The sequence below is a fragment of the Oncorhynchus nerka genome, linkage group LG26, assembly GCF_034236695.1.
Source record: "Oncorhynchus nerka isolate Pitt River linkage group LG26, Oner_Uvic_2.0, whole genome shotgun sequence".
NCBI lineage: Eukaryota > Metazoa > Chordata > Actinopteri > Salmoniformes > Salmonidae > Oncorhynchus > Oncorhynchus nerka.
Window position 1 is genome coordinate 52,116,207 of NC_088421.1, and position 16,516 is coordinate 52,132,722.

The 16,516-nt window shown below is 45.9% G+C and overlaps 1 protein-coding gene across 1 annotated transcript; it reads right to left on the reverse strand.

Moving 5' to 3' along the window:
* Positions 1-11,475: 11,475 nt before the first annotated feature.
* LOC135564915 (uncharacterized) lies at positions 11,476-12,180 on the reverse strand. Its single transcript, XM_065011001.1, has one exon. The coding sequence runs from the start codon at positions 12,178-12,180 to the stop codon at positions 11,476-11,478; it is 705 nt and encodes a 234-aa protein (XP_064867073.1).
* Between the last annotated feature and the right edge of the window lie 4,336 nt (positions 12,181-16,516).

Sequence of the window (16,516 nt, forward strand, 5' to 3'; positions counted from 1 at the left end):
CCTGGCATCGTGAGGAGTTTGTTCCACCATTGGGGGCCAGAGCAGTAACAGTTTTGACTGGGCTGAGTATTATGGAACTGTACTTCCTCAGTGGTAGGGAGTATGAGCAGGCCAGAGGTGGATGAATGTAGTAGTGCCCTTGTTTGGGTGTAGGGCCTGATCAGAGCCTGGAGGTATTGAGGTGCGTTCCCCTCACAGCATCCGTAGGCAAGCACCATGGTCTTGTAGCGGATATGTAGCTTCAACTGGAAGCCAGTGGAGGGAGCGGAGGAGCATTATGGGGTGACGTGAGAGAACTTGGGAAGGTTGAACACCAGACGGGCTGCGGCGTTCTGGATGAGTTGTAGTATTTTAATGGCACAGGCAGGGAGCCCAGCCAACAGCGAGTTGCAGTAATCCAGACGGGAGATGACAAGTGCCTGGATTAGGACCTGCGCCGTAGTTCCTGTGTGAGGCAGGGTCGTAGCATTATGGATGTTGTAGAGCATGAACCTACAGGAACGGGCCACCGCCTTGATGTTAGTATGAGAACGACAGGGTGTTGTCCAGGATCACGCCAAGGTTCTTAGCGCTCTGGGAGGAGGACACAATGGAGTTGTCAACCGTGATGGCGAGATCATGGAACGGGCAGTCCTTCCCGGGAGGAAGAGCAGTATGTCTTGCCGAGGTTCAGCTTGAGGTGGTGATCCGTCATCCACCCGGATATGTCTGCCAGACATGCAGAGATGCGATTGCCACCTGGTCATCAGAAGGGCAAAGGATGAAGATTAATTGTGTGTCGTCTGCATAGCAATGATAGGAGAGACCATGTGAGGTTATGACAGAGCCAAGTGACTTGGTGTATAGTATGAGAATAGGAGAGGGCCTAGAACAGAGCCTGGGGACACCAGTGGTGAGAGCACGTGGTGTGGAGACGGATTCTCGCCACGCCACCTGGTAGGAGCGACCTGTCAGGTAGTATGTAGTAATCCAATTATGGGCCGCGTATTATGTAGATGCCCAACTCGGAGAGGGTGGAGAGGAGGATCTGATGGTTCACAGTATCGAAGGCAGCCGATAGGTCTAGAAGGATGAGAGCAGAGGAGAGAGAGTATTAGCTTTAGCAGTGCGGAGCGCTCCGTGATACAGAGAAGAGCAGTCTCAGTTGAATGACTAGTCTTGAAACCTGACTGATTTGGATCAAGAAGGTCATTCTGAGAGAGATATGCGGGAGAGTATGGTATGGATTATGTAGTATGTTCAAGAGTTTTGGAGAGAAAAGCAAAGAAGGGATACTGGTCTGTAGTTGTTGACATCGGAGGGATATGAGTGTAGGTTTTTTTCAGCAAGGGTGCAACTCTCGCTCTCTTGAAGACGGAAGGACGTAGTATGCGGTCAGGGATGAGTTGATGAGCGAGGTGAGGTAATGGGAGGAGGTCTCCGGAAATGGTCTGGAGAAGAGAGGAGGGGATAGGGTCAAGCGGGCAGGTTGTAGGGCGGCCGGCCGTCACAAGACGCGAGATTTCATCTGGAGAGAGAGGGGAGAAAGAGGTCAGAGCACAGGGTAGGGCAGTGTGAGCAGAACATTAGCGGTGTCGTTTGACTTAGCAAACGAGGATCGGATGTGTCGACCTTCTTTTCAAAATGGTTGACGAAGTCATCTGCAGAGAGGAGGAGGGGGGAGTATGGGGAGGAGGATTCAGGAGGGAGGAGAAGGTTGCAAAGAGCTTCCTAGGGTTAGAGGCAGATGCTTGGAATTTAGAGTGGTAGAAAGTGGCTTTAGCAGCAGAGAGAGAAGAGGAAAATGTAGAGAGGAGGAGTGAAAGGATGTCAGGTCCGCAGGGAGGCGAGTTTTCCTCCATTTCCGCTCGGCTGCCCGGAGCCCTGTTCTGTGAGCTCGCAATGAGTCGTCCCGAGCCACGGAGCGGGAGGGGAGGACCGAGCCGGCCTGGAGGATAGGGGACATAGAGAGTCAAAGGATGCAGAAAGGGAGGAGAGGAGGGTTGAGGAGGCAGAATCAGGAGATAGGTTGGAGAAGGTTTGAGCAGAGGGAAGAGATGATAGGATGGAAGAGGAGAGATAGCGGGGGAGATGTAGTAGCGAAGGTTGGGATGCGCGATACCATCCAGTAGGGGCAGTGTAGGAAGTGTTGGATGAGAGCGAGAGGGAAAAGGATACAAGGTAGTGGTCGGAGACTTGGAGGAGTTGCAACGAGGTTAGTGGAAGAACAGCATCTAGTAAAGATGAGGTCGAGCGTATTTCCTGCCTTGTGAGTATGGGGGAAAGGTGAGATGGGTGAGGTCAAAAGAGGAGAGAGGAGTGGAAAGAAGGAGGCAGAGAGGAATGAGTCAAAGTAGGCGTGGGGAGGTTAAAGTCGCCCAGAACTGTGAGAGGTGAGCCGTCCTCAGGAAAGGAGCTTATCAAGGCATCAAGCTCATTGATGAACTCTCCGAGGAACCTGGAGGGCGATAAATGATAAGGATGTTAAGCTTGAAAGGGCTGGTAACTGTGACAGCATGGAATTCAAAGGAGGCGATAGACAGATGGGTAAGGGAGAAAGAGAATGACCACTTGGGAGAGATGAGGATCCCGGTGCCACCACCCCGCTGACCAGAAGCTCGGGGTGTGCGAGAACACGTGGGCAGAGTATGAAGAGAGAGCAGTAGGAGTAGCAGTGTTGTCTGTGGTGATCCATGTTTCCCGTCAGTGCCAAGAAGTCGAGGGACTGGAGGGAGACATAGGCGGAGATGAACTCTGCCTTGTTGGCCGCAGATCGGCAGTTCCAGAGGCTACCGGAGACCTGGAACTCCAGTGGGTCGTGCGCGCTGGGACCACCAGATTAGGTGGTACATGCAGCCACGCGGTGTGGAGCGTTTGTATGGTCTGTGCAGAGAGGAGAGAACAGGGATAGACAGACACATAGTTGACAGGCTACACAAGAGGCTACGCTAATGCAAAGGAGATTGGAATGACAAGTGGACTACACGTCACGAGTGTTCAGAGAGTTAAGCTACGTAGCAAGAATCTTATTGACTAAAATGATTAAAATGATACAGTACTGCTGAAGTAGGCTAGCTGGCAGAGGCTGCGTTGTTGACTAAGTAGGCTAGTTGGCATTGGCTGCGTTGTTGACACTACACTAATCAAGTCGTTCCGTTGAGTGTAATAGTTTCTACTGTGCTGCTATTCGGGGCTAGCTGGCTAGCTAGCAGTGTTGATTACGTTACGTATGCTAAAAGAACGACAATAGCTGGCTAACTAACCTAGGAAATCGCTCTAGACTACACAATTATCTTTGATACAAAGTACGGCTGTGTAGCTAGCTATGTAGCTAGCTACGATCAAACAAATCAAGCCGTTGTACTGTAATGAAATGAAATGAAAAATGTGATACTACCTGTGGAGCGAGCGAAATGCGACCGGATTGTTGAGTGCAGAAGTTCTGTTCGGTAGTACGTTGGCTAGCTGTTGGCTAGCTAGCAGAGTCTCCTATGTTAAGGACGACATAAAACTACACACTCTAAACTACACAATTATCTTGGGTACGAAGACAGCAAAGACAACTATGTAGCTAGCTAACACTACACTAATCAAGTCGTTCAGTTGAGTGTAATAGTTGTGCTGCTAATCGGTAGACGGTGGACTAGCTAACGGTGAACGTTAGCTAGCTGGCTAGCTGCAGGGCAGTGTAGACTGCGTTAGGACGACGAAATACGATAATTACGCAATTATCTATGATACAAAGACGGCTGTGTAGCTAGCTAAGAAGAAATTGATACGATTAGACAAATCAAACCGTTGTACTATAATGAAATGTAATGAAATGTAATACTACCTGCGGACCGAGTGCAGATGCGACCGCTCGCTCCAACCCGGAAGTGTATCCGGGTTGTGTAGCATTATGTAGTATTATGTAGTATTATGTAGTATTATGTATTATGTAGTATGTAGCATTATGTAGTATGTAGTATTATGTAGTATGTAGTATTATGTAGTATGTAGCATTATGTAGTATGTAGTATTATGTCATATGGGTCATGTGACTTCACATAGGCAGGGGCATCGAATCTACATTTACCCAACATTAGTAAGCTATTGTTTTCCCTTTATTTTCACATAGGCAGGGGCATCGAATCTACATTTACCCGACATTAGTAAGCTATTGTTTTCCCTTTATTTTCACATAGGCAGGGGCATCGAATCTACATTTACCCGACATTAGTAAGCTATTGTTTTCCCTTTATTTTCACATAGGCAGGGGCATCGAATCTACATTTACCCGACATTAGTAAGCTATTGTTTTCCCTTTATTTTCACATAGGCAGGGGCATCGAATCTACATTTACCCGACATTAGTAAGCTATTGTTTTCCCTTTATTTTCACATAGGCAGGGGCATCGAATCTACATTTACCCGACATTAGTAAGCTAAGTGCATGACGTCCACAGTAACAAGGAATATATATTATTATATTGGCATAAAGCAGGTAGCTCATATCAAATAAGTGTTCATTCAGCGAGTAAGGTCTAGCTGTCTTAAGCATTCTAGTAGTTGACATGGGCATCGGATTGTAGTATGTTAGCAGAAGTTAGCCAGCAAGCTAGCTAACAGCAAATAACGTTAGTAAGCTAACTGCATCGTAATCGTAAATCACTTTTCCTTGCTGGGCTAGAAACTGCTCACTGGAAAAACATGTATTCAGTCAATAAACTAGACAGTCAGGGAGAAAAGAACATGTTTTGTTATTATGTTTGAGCAAAATAACGCACTATTAGCTATGGCAAATTGCATAGAATTGCAGAAAATGTGTTTTAAAGTGCAACATTTTCTCTCAGGTAGAATATGTAGATCCGCAGGAAATTTGATTGTAAACTGCAATATTTTCTCTGTTGCATTCCAATGTGTGTAGAATTGCAGGAAATTTGCTTTAAAACTGTAAAAATATATCTTGGCTCCATGGAGAATTGAAAGATATCCTCATCAAAATCCGTCTAAGCTACAGATGTTTTTGTTGCGTGGCCTGCATCTCAATCCACCGCATCCACTAATATCGGCCTTCCGCATCTGCGGTGGAAGGTGGCAAAGCTACAGTGATGTTTGTCAGAACAGGAGACATCCCAAAATCTGTCTTCTCATGAATACGTCTGTAGCGTCGTCTGTAGCATCTGAAGTCTGTAGCATCTGAAGTCTGTATCATCTACTGCATCTTTATGTAATACATGTATCACTAGCCACTTTGCCACTTTGTTTACATACTCATGTCATATGTATATACTGTACTCGATACCATCTACTGTATCTTGCAGATAAAGTTTATTACAAATATACACAGCCACACATCAGCACCAGTACAAGAATCCTATTCATTGAACACACATAACACCATTTATATCATTACAATGTACACTTTGCAATAAACAATACATTGGAGAAACCAAACACACCATAGAAACCAGACTCAAACAACACCTGTATAACATTAAAAGGGCACACCTACAAACGGAACTCATAACCCACTTCCAGGAGCACCCCATCACTCACCTTACCTCACCTTATGTGTGTTCAATGAATAGGATTCTTGTACTGGTGCTGATGTGTGGCTGTGTATATTTGTAATGAACTTTATCTGTCGAAAATGGAAATTATGAGGTTACAGTCACATATAGGCTGGACCTGTGGGCAGCGAAAGGAGTGGATCCAGCACCTACAGACAATAACGCCAAATGGCCTGAACGAGAGGTTTTAGAAAATGGGTTTTATTAAAACCTGTTAGGCCTAGGCAGAATACTGCCCCTTTGGAGGAATTGCGTGCCCATAGTAAACTGAAAAAAATCTGTCCAAAATTGCTAATATATGCATATAATAATAATTATTGGATAGAAAACACTCTAAAGCTTCTAAAACTGTTGGAATTATGTCTGTAAGTATAGCAGAACTCAAAAGGCAGCCATTCTCTGAAAATATTTTTGGGAGCCTCAAACTTGAGGGCAACTTTGACGATAGGCCCCCACCCTTCCCAACCAGCTATGGATCTGGAGACACTTTCTATGTCTTCCACTAGATGTCCTCATTCAGTACAGTGTTTAATTGTTCAAATCCAGTAAAGTCTTGACCCTTTGGGAGGGAATTGAGTGCATGTCGGGAGAAAATACCTGTGCGGTAGGCTGCAATTGGACACAGTCATTTCTTTGTTCCAGCTCGCCTGAGAAAAAGTAACATTGACCGGTTGAATTGAGAATTGCTTTGTACGTTTAGAACATCCTAAAGCTTGATTCTGCACTTAGTTTGAACAGTTTAGTCGACATATAATATGTAATTTTGAAGTTTTGATGCGCAACTTTTCGGGACCAGAGGAAATTTGGGGTGCATTTCAGCTGAAACTGCTAGCAGATGCTAATACAAAGACACACGACTTGAAACCAAACGATGTTTTGGGTCGACCTTTTCAATTTTAAAAAATGACGTTGCGTTTTGAAACTGTGTTTTTTTCTGAATCACACAGTTTTCATAGATGGATATTTTATATATGGACCGATTTAATAAAAAAAGACCCAATAGTGATGTTTATGGGACATATAGGAGTGCCAACAAAGAAGCTCGTCAAAGGTAATGAAAGTTTTATATTTTATTTCTGCTATTTGTGTAGCGCCGGCTACGCTAATTCTTGTGTTTACGTCGCATTCAGGTATTAAGGGGTGTTGCATGCTATCAGATAATAGCTTCTCATGCTTTCGCCGAAAAGCATTTTAATAATCTGACTTGTTGGCTAGATTCACAACGAGTGTAGCTTTAATTCAGTACCCTGCATGTGTGTTTTAATGAACGTTTGAGTTTTAACGAGTGCTATTAGCATTTGGCGTAGCGCATTTGCTGATGGCTAGATGAGACGTCTGCGCGTCGGGTTAATTAAGAAGCAGTGTATCTTGCTAACCTTATGTAGAACATGTATATTTAGTCAAAGTTTATGATGTCTATTTATGTTATCTCGCGGCGCTATCTATAATTTCTCCGGACATTTTAGAGTATTTTCTGAACATGAATTCAATGTAAATGGACATTTATGGATATAAATGGCATATTATTGAAAAAAAAAAAAGTACTGTGTAACAGGTCCTATTACTGTCATCTGATGAAGATTTTCAAAAGGTTAGTGAATGATTTATGTTTTAATCCTGCTTTTATAATTTTATATTTTCTGGGACAAAATGGCTGCCTCTCGTCTTTGTTTCGGTGGTGGTCTAGTATAAATATGTGGTGTGTTTTCGTCGTAAAACGTTTAAAAAATCTGACATGCTGGGTAGATGAACAAGATGTTTATCTTTCATTTGAGGTATTGGACTTGTTAATGTGTGGAGGTTAAATATTTCTAAGAATATTTTTGCCTGCGCCACGGTTTGAGCTGAAGGGGGGGGGGGGGTTAACAGACAAGAAAATTGATGGAGAAGAACATTGTTTTATTTTTATTCTTTATTTTCATAATCATGGATTGTTTGGTTTTAATTCCTCTTTTAGGTTTTTCCTTTAACAAAACAATAAAACCATTTAAATGCACATATTTAACAACACTATGCTTGAATGAATTTCTCACCACACCGACTCCTGCACTGCCAACCCAGAAAAAGAGGCAACATGGAGCTTACCTCAGTTTATTATATGATTCTAGGTGGACATCTACGGGCCTTTTTAAATACTACACCTATTATATTATATCATCAGAAATGGGAGATAGGCCTGTGCACCGTAAAACTAACTAGTTGAAACGAAACACAATTATATTCAAAACCTAACCCTAGCCCTATACTCCTAACCCTAACCCTAACTACAAGGTGTTTTTGCCCGCTTTGAGGACAATACAGTGCCACTGACACGGCCTGCAACGAAAACATGCGGTCTCTCCTTCACTGCAGCCGAGGTGAGTAAGACATTTAAACGTGTTAACCCTCGCAAGGCTGCAGGCCCAGACGGCATCCCCAGCCGCGCCCTCAGAGCATGCGCAGACCAGCTGGCCGGTGTGTTTACGGACATATTCAATCAATCCCTATACCAGTCTGCTGTTCCCACATGCTTCAAGAGGGCCACCATTGTTCCTGTTCCCAAGAAAGCTAAGGTAACTGAGCTAAACGACTACCGCCCCGTAGCACTCACTTCCGTCATCATGAAGTGCTTTGAGAGACTAGTCAAGGACCATATCACCTCCACCCTACCTGACACCCTAGACCCACTCCAATTTGCTTACCGCCCAAATAGGTCCACAGACGATGCAATCTCAACCACACTGCACACTGCCCTAACCTGACGGGCCGCCCCCAGGTGGTGAGGGTAGGCAACAACATCTCCTCCCCGCTGATCCTCAACACTGGGGCCCCACAAGGGTGCGTTCTGAGCCCTCTCCTCTACTCCCTGTTCACCCACGACTGCGTGGCCACGCACGCCTCCAACTCAATCATCAAGTTTGCGGACGACACAACAGTGGTAGGCTTGATTACCAACAACGACGAGACGGCCTACAGGGAGGAGGTGAGGGCCCTCGGAGTGTGGTGTCAGGAAAATAACCACACTCAACGTCAACAAAACTAAGGAGATGATTGTGGACTTCAGGAAACAGCAGAGGGAACACCCCCCTATCCACATCGATGGAACAGTAGTGGAGAGGGTAGCAAGTTTTAAGTTCCTCGGCATACACATCACAGACAAACTGAATTGGTCCACTCACACAGACAGCATCGTGAAGAAGGCGCAGCAGCGCCTCTTCAACCTCAGGAGGCTGAAGAAATTCAGCTTGTCACCAAAAGCACTCACAAACTTCTACAGATGCACAATCGAGAGCATCCTGGCGGGCTGTATCACCGCCTGGTACGGCAACTGCTCCGCCCTCAACCGTAAGGCTCTCCAGAGGGTAGTGAGGTCTGCACAACGCATCACCGGGGGCAAACTACCTGCCCTCCAGGACACCTACACCACCCGATGTTACAGGAAGGCCATAAAGATCATCAAGGACATCAACCACCCGCGCCACTGCCTGTTCACCCTGCTATCATATATATATATAGTACAGGTGCATCAAAGCTGGGACCGAGAGACTGAAAAACAGCTTCTATCTCAAGGCCATCAGACTGCTAAACAGCCACCACTAACATTGAGTGGCTGCTGCCAACACACTGACACTGACACTGACTCAACTCCAGCCACTTTAATAATGGGAATTGATGGGAAATGATGTAAATATATCACTAGCCACTTTAAACAATGCTACCTTATATAATGTTACTTACCCTACATTATTCATCTCATATGCATACGTATATACTGTACTCTATATCATCGACTGCATCCTTATGTATCACTAGCCACTTTAACTATGCCACTTTTGTTTACATACTCATCTCATATGTATATACTGTACTCGATACCATCTACTGTATCTTGCCTATGTTGCTCTGTACCATCACTCATTCATATATCCTTATGTACATATTCTTTATCCCCTTACACTGTGTATAAGACAGTAGTTTTGAAATTGTTAGTTAGATTACTTGTTGGTTATTACTGCATTGTCGGAACTAGAAGCACAAGCATTTCGCTACACTCGCATTAACATCTGCTAACCATGTGTATATGTTGGGAGGTATTAGCTCCGATGGTGTCCCTAGGGGATCTGAGGGTGGGGTTGATGTCTCTGTAGTTTCCGGGACGTGGGTACTGTAGGTAGAGGATTGGGGGGTAGTAGATAACCCTGCCGTGGGTGGATGATGTTTCTGTGGCCTCCTCTCTGTTGGTGGGGGGTCACAGGATTTGTGGAGTCTTTTCCCTGGGATCCGTGGAGCTCTCAATTTGGCCAGTGTTGTTTGGAGAGGAGAGGTCTCAGCCTGTGGGGGTGGAGAGGTTAGTGGTTCAGAAGTGATCTGAATGTTAACCTGGTGTGGGGTGGTAGCAAGGAGGTTGGATTTTTCCACCTGAGATGCTGCATCCATGAGTACTTTGTCGTCGATAAGGTTCATCTCCAACAGGTGCTGTGGGGGTGGTGGTAGTGGTGAGAGTGGTGGTCCTGAAAGTGCAGGTGGGTTGGTGGTAAGTATCTGGAAGGTGGGGAGGTTTTTGTCCGTGGCTGCCCAATTGTTGATGGTCTTTTTAATGCCCTCTGATTGGGGGGGGATGGTTCTTATCCCTGTGTGGTACGTGGCTAGCCGAGCGTTTACGTGGCTTGGTTGTAACCTGTTCCTGCTGCTTTACATGACATTCCTCCCTGATTTGGGATGGCATGGAAAGATCAGAGGCCACCTTAGCACTAGCCCCCTGCACCTTACCCTCCATCACATTTACATTACATTTACATTTAAGTCATTTAGCAGACGCTCTTATCCAGAGCGACTTACAAATTGGTGCATTCACCTTATGACATCCAGTGGAACAGTAGTGCATCTAAATCTTTTAAGGGGGATACCCCTGGTCGGGGTATGATGTCGGGGTGGTTTAGGAGGTTTTGTGTTTACCGGGGGGGGGGGCTCCCTGTGCCACACTGGTCAGGGTATGGCTGGGTCCCCGGGTATGGTGGAGGTAAGTGGCTTGTTGTAGGGGGTATCCTTGTTTTTGTGTTGGGTAGGGGAAATATTTTTCCCTGGAGTGGTGTGGTTTGATGATTCCTGGAGAGGGGAAGTAGTATCTTCCTTCAGGGGGTATCGTACCGATGTGGGGTGTCTGTGGGTCCGTGGAGATGGAGAGGCCACTGGTGTGTGTGGCCGGTAGGGTAGTATCAACCTCATCCTCGCTGTGAGGTTGGCAGTGGTGAGTGGTGGTTGGAATTGGCTGTGGGCCAGTTCCCGTAGAAGTTAGGGAGTGAGTCCCTAATGTCCTGTAGTAAATGGTCCAAGAGTGGTTCTACAGGAGCTTTTGGGCCCATATGATACCTAAGTATGGTCTTGGTGCACCTCACTTGATCAGGCCCTACACCCAAACAAATCTCTAGTGGGCCAGTTCCCGTAGAACCTTAGGAGTGAGTCCCTTTAATGTCCTGTAGTAAATGGTCCAAGAGTGGTTCGCTAAGGAGCTTTTGGGCCCATATGATACCTAAGTACCAGGCTTCCTGCCAGTCAGGGCAGGATGGAGTGTTGCAGAGTATGGTGTATCTGTGGGATAGTTCCTCCCTATAGTGTTGTTGTAGGATCTGGTGGCTGGTTTGGATCCAGAGTGAAGATGCTGTAGCGAGTGCCGCTAGGGTGGTGTCAGATGCTCCTGATGGTGTGAAGGTAGCCGTGAGTGTTCTGGCCTTGTGGAGGTAACCAGGAGGTAGGTCGTTGTCAGAGAGGTAGAAGCTGATCGTCTCCAGGTGGTGTCTAGCTCTTAATGAGCTTGGAGAGTGACCGTGCTGTGGTGTTGAGGTTGGGGGGGATAGGTGGTACCCCAGTGGTGTAGTGTTCCTCTGTGTTGTTACTGGTTGGTGAGACCAGGTTAACCGGGTGGTTCGGGGTGGTGCCCTTAGAGGTCTGCTGATCTGCTGGGCTACCAGTACTCATAGGAGTAGTGCCGAGTGTAGGGGTTACGGTCCTGTGGTGCTGTGTGGGTAAAGGTGTTGGTCGGGGTGGGTGGCTCAACCTGGTCTACTGGTTGGGTCCAAGATGTAGAATGTCTGGAGAAGGGTTTGAGGCGTGTACCCCAAATGTATGGTTTTGGGGTGTGATGTCCATCTCTGTGTGTATGGTGTTTGGGAGTATCCGTTGGACGTGGTGGGGTAGAGGGGTGCCTGGCATAGGGGTAGCTCTTAGGTTTCCGCCCGCCGTGTCTGTTCCCATTGCCAGAGGGCTGGTATTCAGGTGGTCTGTCCCTGTATGAGGGGTTGTTTTTCGGGGTGTCTGTATTCCGGCTGGGTCGCCTTGGGGGTGGTGTGGGGTGGTGGTGTCCTGTAAGGGGGGAGTAGGGGGGCCAGAAGAGGGGGTGGGAATCTGGGTGGAGGATCTGAGGTGGGTCTTCTGGGTATCCCGGAGGTCCTGGAGTAGGGTGGTATGAGGTAGGCTGTGGAGTAGGGTTGTCTGATGGGGATGTCATCAGGAGATGTGTCTTTACGTCCCTGGTGTGATGGTGTAGGGGTGTAGTCATCCGGTGGCTTGGTCCTATGGAGGCCGTGGAGAGGTGCTGTCTGGTGGGAGAGAAGGCCCACTGGTGTGGGATGTTTCTCCCGCTGTGTAGAAGCTTTAGAGAGATATTCATTATGTGACGTTTCCATAATGAGACCAGGCTGCCGGTCGGAACTTTTTTTCGGCCGTCCCTTGGTGCGTATTTTCTGGAATTGTTCAGAGAGTCTATGTAGATCACTGGGCCCCATCGATATTATGGGGCTAGTCTGGACGTAGAGTGGGGGTTCTGGATAGTCATCGGAGTCCCCAGAGTATACGCTGTCCCGTAGATCTTCCATGTGTAGTGTGTACCTATGTAAAAACTGAAAGTAAGGGTGAGAGAAAAGTACAAAGGAAATTGAGTAGCCAAAAGGAGTTACCCCCGAAGTCTGTGTGGGACCTGTCCTCTTTACAGCTGCACGACAGGTCTAGGGGTAATCCAGCCACGACGCGTTTCTGCCTAGCTCGGCTTCATCAGGTGGCAGAGAGGAAAAAAGGGGGTGCAAAAAAGAGCACTCGGTTGTAATGCGGTGAAAAAGTATTATGGACCGGAAAATTTAGGATGTAGGTGTGTGTGTGGTAGAGGCTGGACGGTCTAGAAGGTCTATGAAGGTCCGTCGTGGGAGTATCAGCTGGTGTCTGGATCCCGATGAGGTGTCTTTTTAGGGGATGGCGTATAGCTAGAGCCCAGTCGTTCCGATGAGATGCTCGTAGGGAGTACAGAGCCCCAGCTGATGTCTGGGTCCCGGTGAGGTGTCTTTTTTTAGGGGAGTAGCGTATAGCTAGAGCCCAGGGGGCATGAAGCCCCAACTTGATGTCTTGATCCCGGTGAAGTGTCTTTTAAGGGAGTAGCATATAGCTAGAGCCCAAGGGGTAGGTGTGTGTGAAGCACCTGCTGGAGGTCTAGATCCCGGTGAGGTGTCTTTTAGGGGTTGGCATATAGCTGGAGTCCAGTCTATCCGTGGAGGAAGAGGTGGTCTTGGTAGAGTTCAAGCTTGAGTCTTTATCCAGTAGATCCGTGGAGGAGAGGATGTCTTTGTAGAGTTCCAGCTTGAGTATTTATCCAGTAGATCCGTGGAGGAGAGGATGTCTTTGTAGAGTTCCAGCTTGAGTCTTTGTCCAGTTGAAGGCTCCTTGGGGGTCCGTTGACCATAATGATGCTGAGACTGAGGGGTGCTCCTCTATTTATGGGGAATAATGGGGGTGTGGTTAAGCAAAATATCAAATCCTATAGGTGCACAATGTGTGCATGTGAGAGGCATGCTGGAATCTGGTCCAATGAGATTTCTCCGTTTGTTTGAGGTAAGGCGTCTGTTAGGTGTAGGGGAGCCTCCATCATAGAATCCTATGGGGAATGATATGGGAAGGATGGAACTTTGCTTTTGGGGTGCTGTTTGGGTTGTGGGGGTCCCAGAGGTATAAGGTTTTGGGTAAGACTAGAAGTCTTAGGGGTCAGAATGAGCCCAACGTGGAGTTTATGTGATGTGTAGAAGTATGGTTGATCCCCCAAAACGTTGTGCCTTTGTGTCACCATTGACTTGTGTGTTAGCGTCGGGAGCGGTCTGCTCTGGTTGAGGGTTTGGGCCTAGAGGGAACCCAAGATGAGGTTCTGTGGTTTCAGGAGGGGTTGAGGGTAGGGTGGATATCTGTGGGAGTAGGATGAGACTATAGTTGAGTTTCTAGGTGACCCATAGGTCTAGCTATAGGCTTGCAAAAGTGGTAGACATCTTTTTCCCGCTTTTGGAGTTTACCTCATTGAGTGCAGAAAGGAGCGATGTGTAGGTGAAATTGAGGCCGTGAAATCTGGTCATTTCTAGGTGTGTAGTGTTAGCAATTGGATATGTAGATGGGTGAGCCGGTCAAGGATCGATTCAGACTAAGTGGTAAATTTTATGACAAGTAAACAGTTTATTCAGAGTGAAAATATGTAGTACAGCGTAATTACGGCTCTTCCGTTAGTTCGTGTTGGAACAGCAGGCAGAGAGAGCGTAAACAGTCAGCACAGCCCTTATATACGTCACAGAAAGTAGGTTGACTCTAGGAAGATCGGATCTCCGGATTGGTTCAGCTGGTTGTAGTCTGTAGTCTTCCGCCATTGGCTCAGTTGTCTGTCCGTCATCGTAGAATCTTCTTCGGGCACACAGTGTTCGGTTAAAAGGGAGATTATGTGTGTAATGTGGGAGCTATCCTGTAGGGGACCCCACAGGCTTTACTGTGAAAAATGCGTTGCTATGTGTTGTCTCAGTTATAACAATGCAATAGCCATGTATTTAGCAATAGATTGGTCTCCTGCATAATAGCAATTCTTTACAAAACCCTCTCTTCACGTCTCACCAGAGACGTGACACAACCTATAACTAGATCCAGACACAAAGAGAAACTTCTCCCAAAAGGACTATGAAATAAGGCACGGTATTAAACAGAAATAGATATTTATGTATTACCATCATGTTCTCCATTCAATCCCACTATGTACTAAGTTGGCTACCAGCCACCTAGGAACTTACAACCCTCATTTAACAGAGCGGAGAACAGCTCAAAATAAAAGTAAAAATTATTGTCCACATTAGCCAACTTTTTCCAGCAGGAAAAAGTTTCTGATACCCTCTCTTCACATCTCCTAAGAGATGTGATATAGTCCAGATACATTACTCCAAGCAAAAACGAAGACATAATCCAAAAAGGAAAAATATCCTAAACTAGGTATGTCTATCCGGAAATGGCCCACAAAGAAAAATAATTTCCCCCTCTTCCCATCCCAGTTGGGACACGACATACAATGGAGAAGTTTAATCAATAAAAGCAACTGGATCCCCCTCCCAAAATTGCTGCAAAAACTGAAAGATGGGTCTCATGCTCCATACCGTTATCTCGCACCTGGCTCCTGTTATCTAACCAAAAAGACCGCTTGTTCTCGCAACCCCACGCTCTGAATGTGCCCTCCCTTCTGTATTTTTCCAGCATGAGAAAGTTCCATGGCCCTGATACTTTTAACAATGTTTCAAATCAGCTAGGTAGCATAACACATACATACATCCACACAAGGCAACAGCAGATAATATTCAATCATATATATGGTAATGGCTATAATGTAAAATAACCCCAAGGGTGTGAACAAAAACTCAGCAATGAATCATATAACAGTTACAAAGTTTAAACTACCTTCATGTCTTTTAGTACTATATCTCTTGACACAATGATGAAAATAATCATGGCCTCTAAACCTTCAAGCTGCATACTGGACCCTATTCCAACTAAACTACTGAAAGAGCTGCTTCCTGTGCTTGGCCCTCCTATGTTGAACATAATAAACGGCTCTCTATCCACTGGATGTGTACCAAACTCACTAAAAGTGGCAGTAATAAAGCCTCTCTTGAAAAAGCCAAACCTTGACCCAGAAAATATAAAAAACTATCGGCCTATATCGAATCTTCCATTCCTCTCAAAAATTTTAGAGAAGGCTGTTGCGCAGCAACTCACTGCCTTCCTGAAGACAAACAATGTATACGAAATGCTTCAGTCTGGTTTTAGACCCCATCATAGCACTGAGACGGCACTTGTGAAGGTGGTAAATGACATTTTAATGGCAACGGACCGAGGCTCTGCATCTGTCCTCGTGCTCCTAGACCTTAGTGCTGCTTTTGATACCATCGATCACCACATTCTTTTGGAGAGATTGGAAACCCAAAATGGTCTACACGGACATGTTCTGGCCTGGTTTAGATCTTATCTGTCGGAAAGATATCAGTTTGTCTCTGTGAATGGTTTGTCCTCTGACAAATCAACTGTAAATTTCGGTGTTCCTCAAGGTTCTGTTTTAGGACCACTATTGTTTTCACTATATATTTTACCTCTTGGGGATGTTATTCGAAAACATAATGTAAACTTTCACTGCTATGCGGATGACACACAGCTGTACATTTCAATGAAACATGGTGAAGCCCCAAAATTGCCCTCGCTAGAAGCATGTGTTTCAGACATAAGGAAGTGGATGGCTGCAAACTTTCTACTATTAAACTCGGACAAAACAGAGATGCTTGTTCTAGGTCCCAAGAAACAAAGAGATCTTCTGTTGAATCTGACAATTAATCTTAATGGTTGTACAGTCGTCTCAAATAAAACTGTGAAGGACCTCGGCGTTACTCTGGACCCTGATCTCTCTTTTGAAGAACATATCAAGACCATTTCGAGGACAGCTTTTTTCCATCTACGTAACATTGCAAAAATCAGAAACTTTCTGTCCAAAAATGATGCAGAAAAATTAATCCATGCTTTTGTCACTTCTAGGTTAGACTACTGCAATGCTCTATTTTCCGGCTACCCGGATAAAGCACTAAATAAACTTCAGTTAGTGCTGAATACGGCTGCTAGAATCCTGACTAGAACCAAAAAAAAATTTGATCATATTACTCCAGTGCTAGCCTCTCTAC

Excerpts from the sequence above, each read along its gene's own strand:
- LOC135564915 (XM_065011001.1), bottom strand. The coding sequence starts at position 12,180 with ATGAATATCTCTCTAAAGCTTCTACACAGCGGGAGAAACATCCCACAC.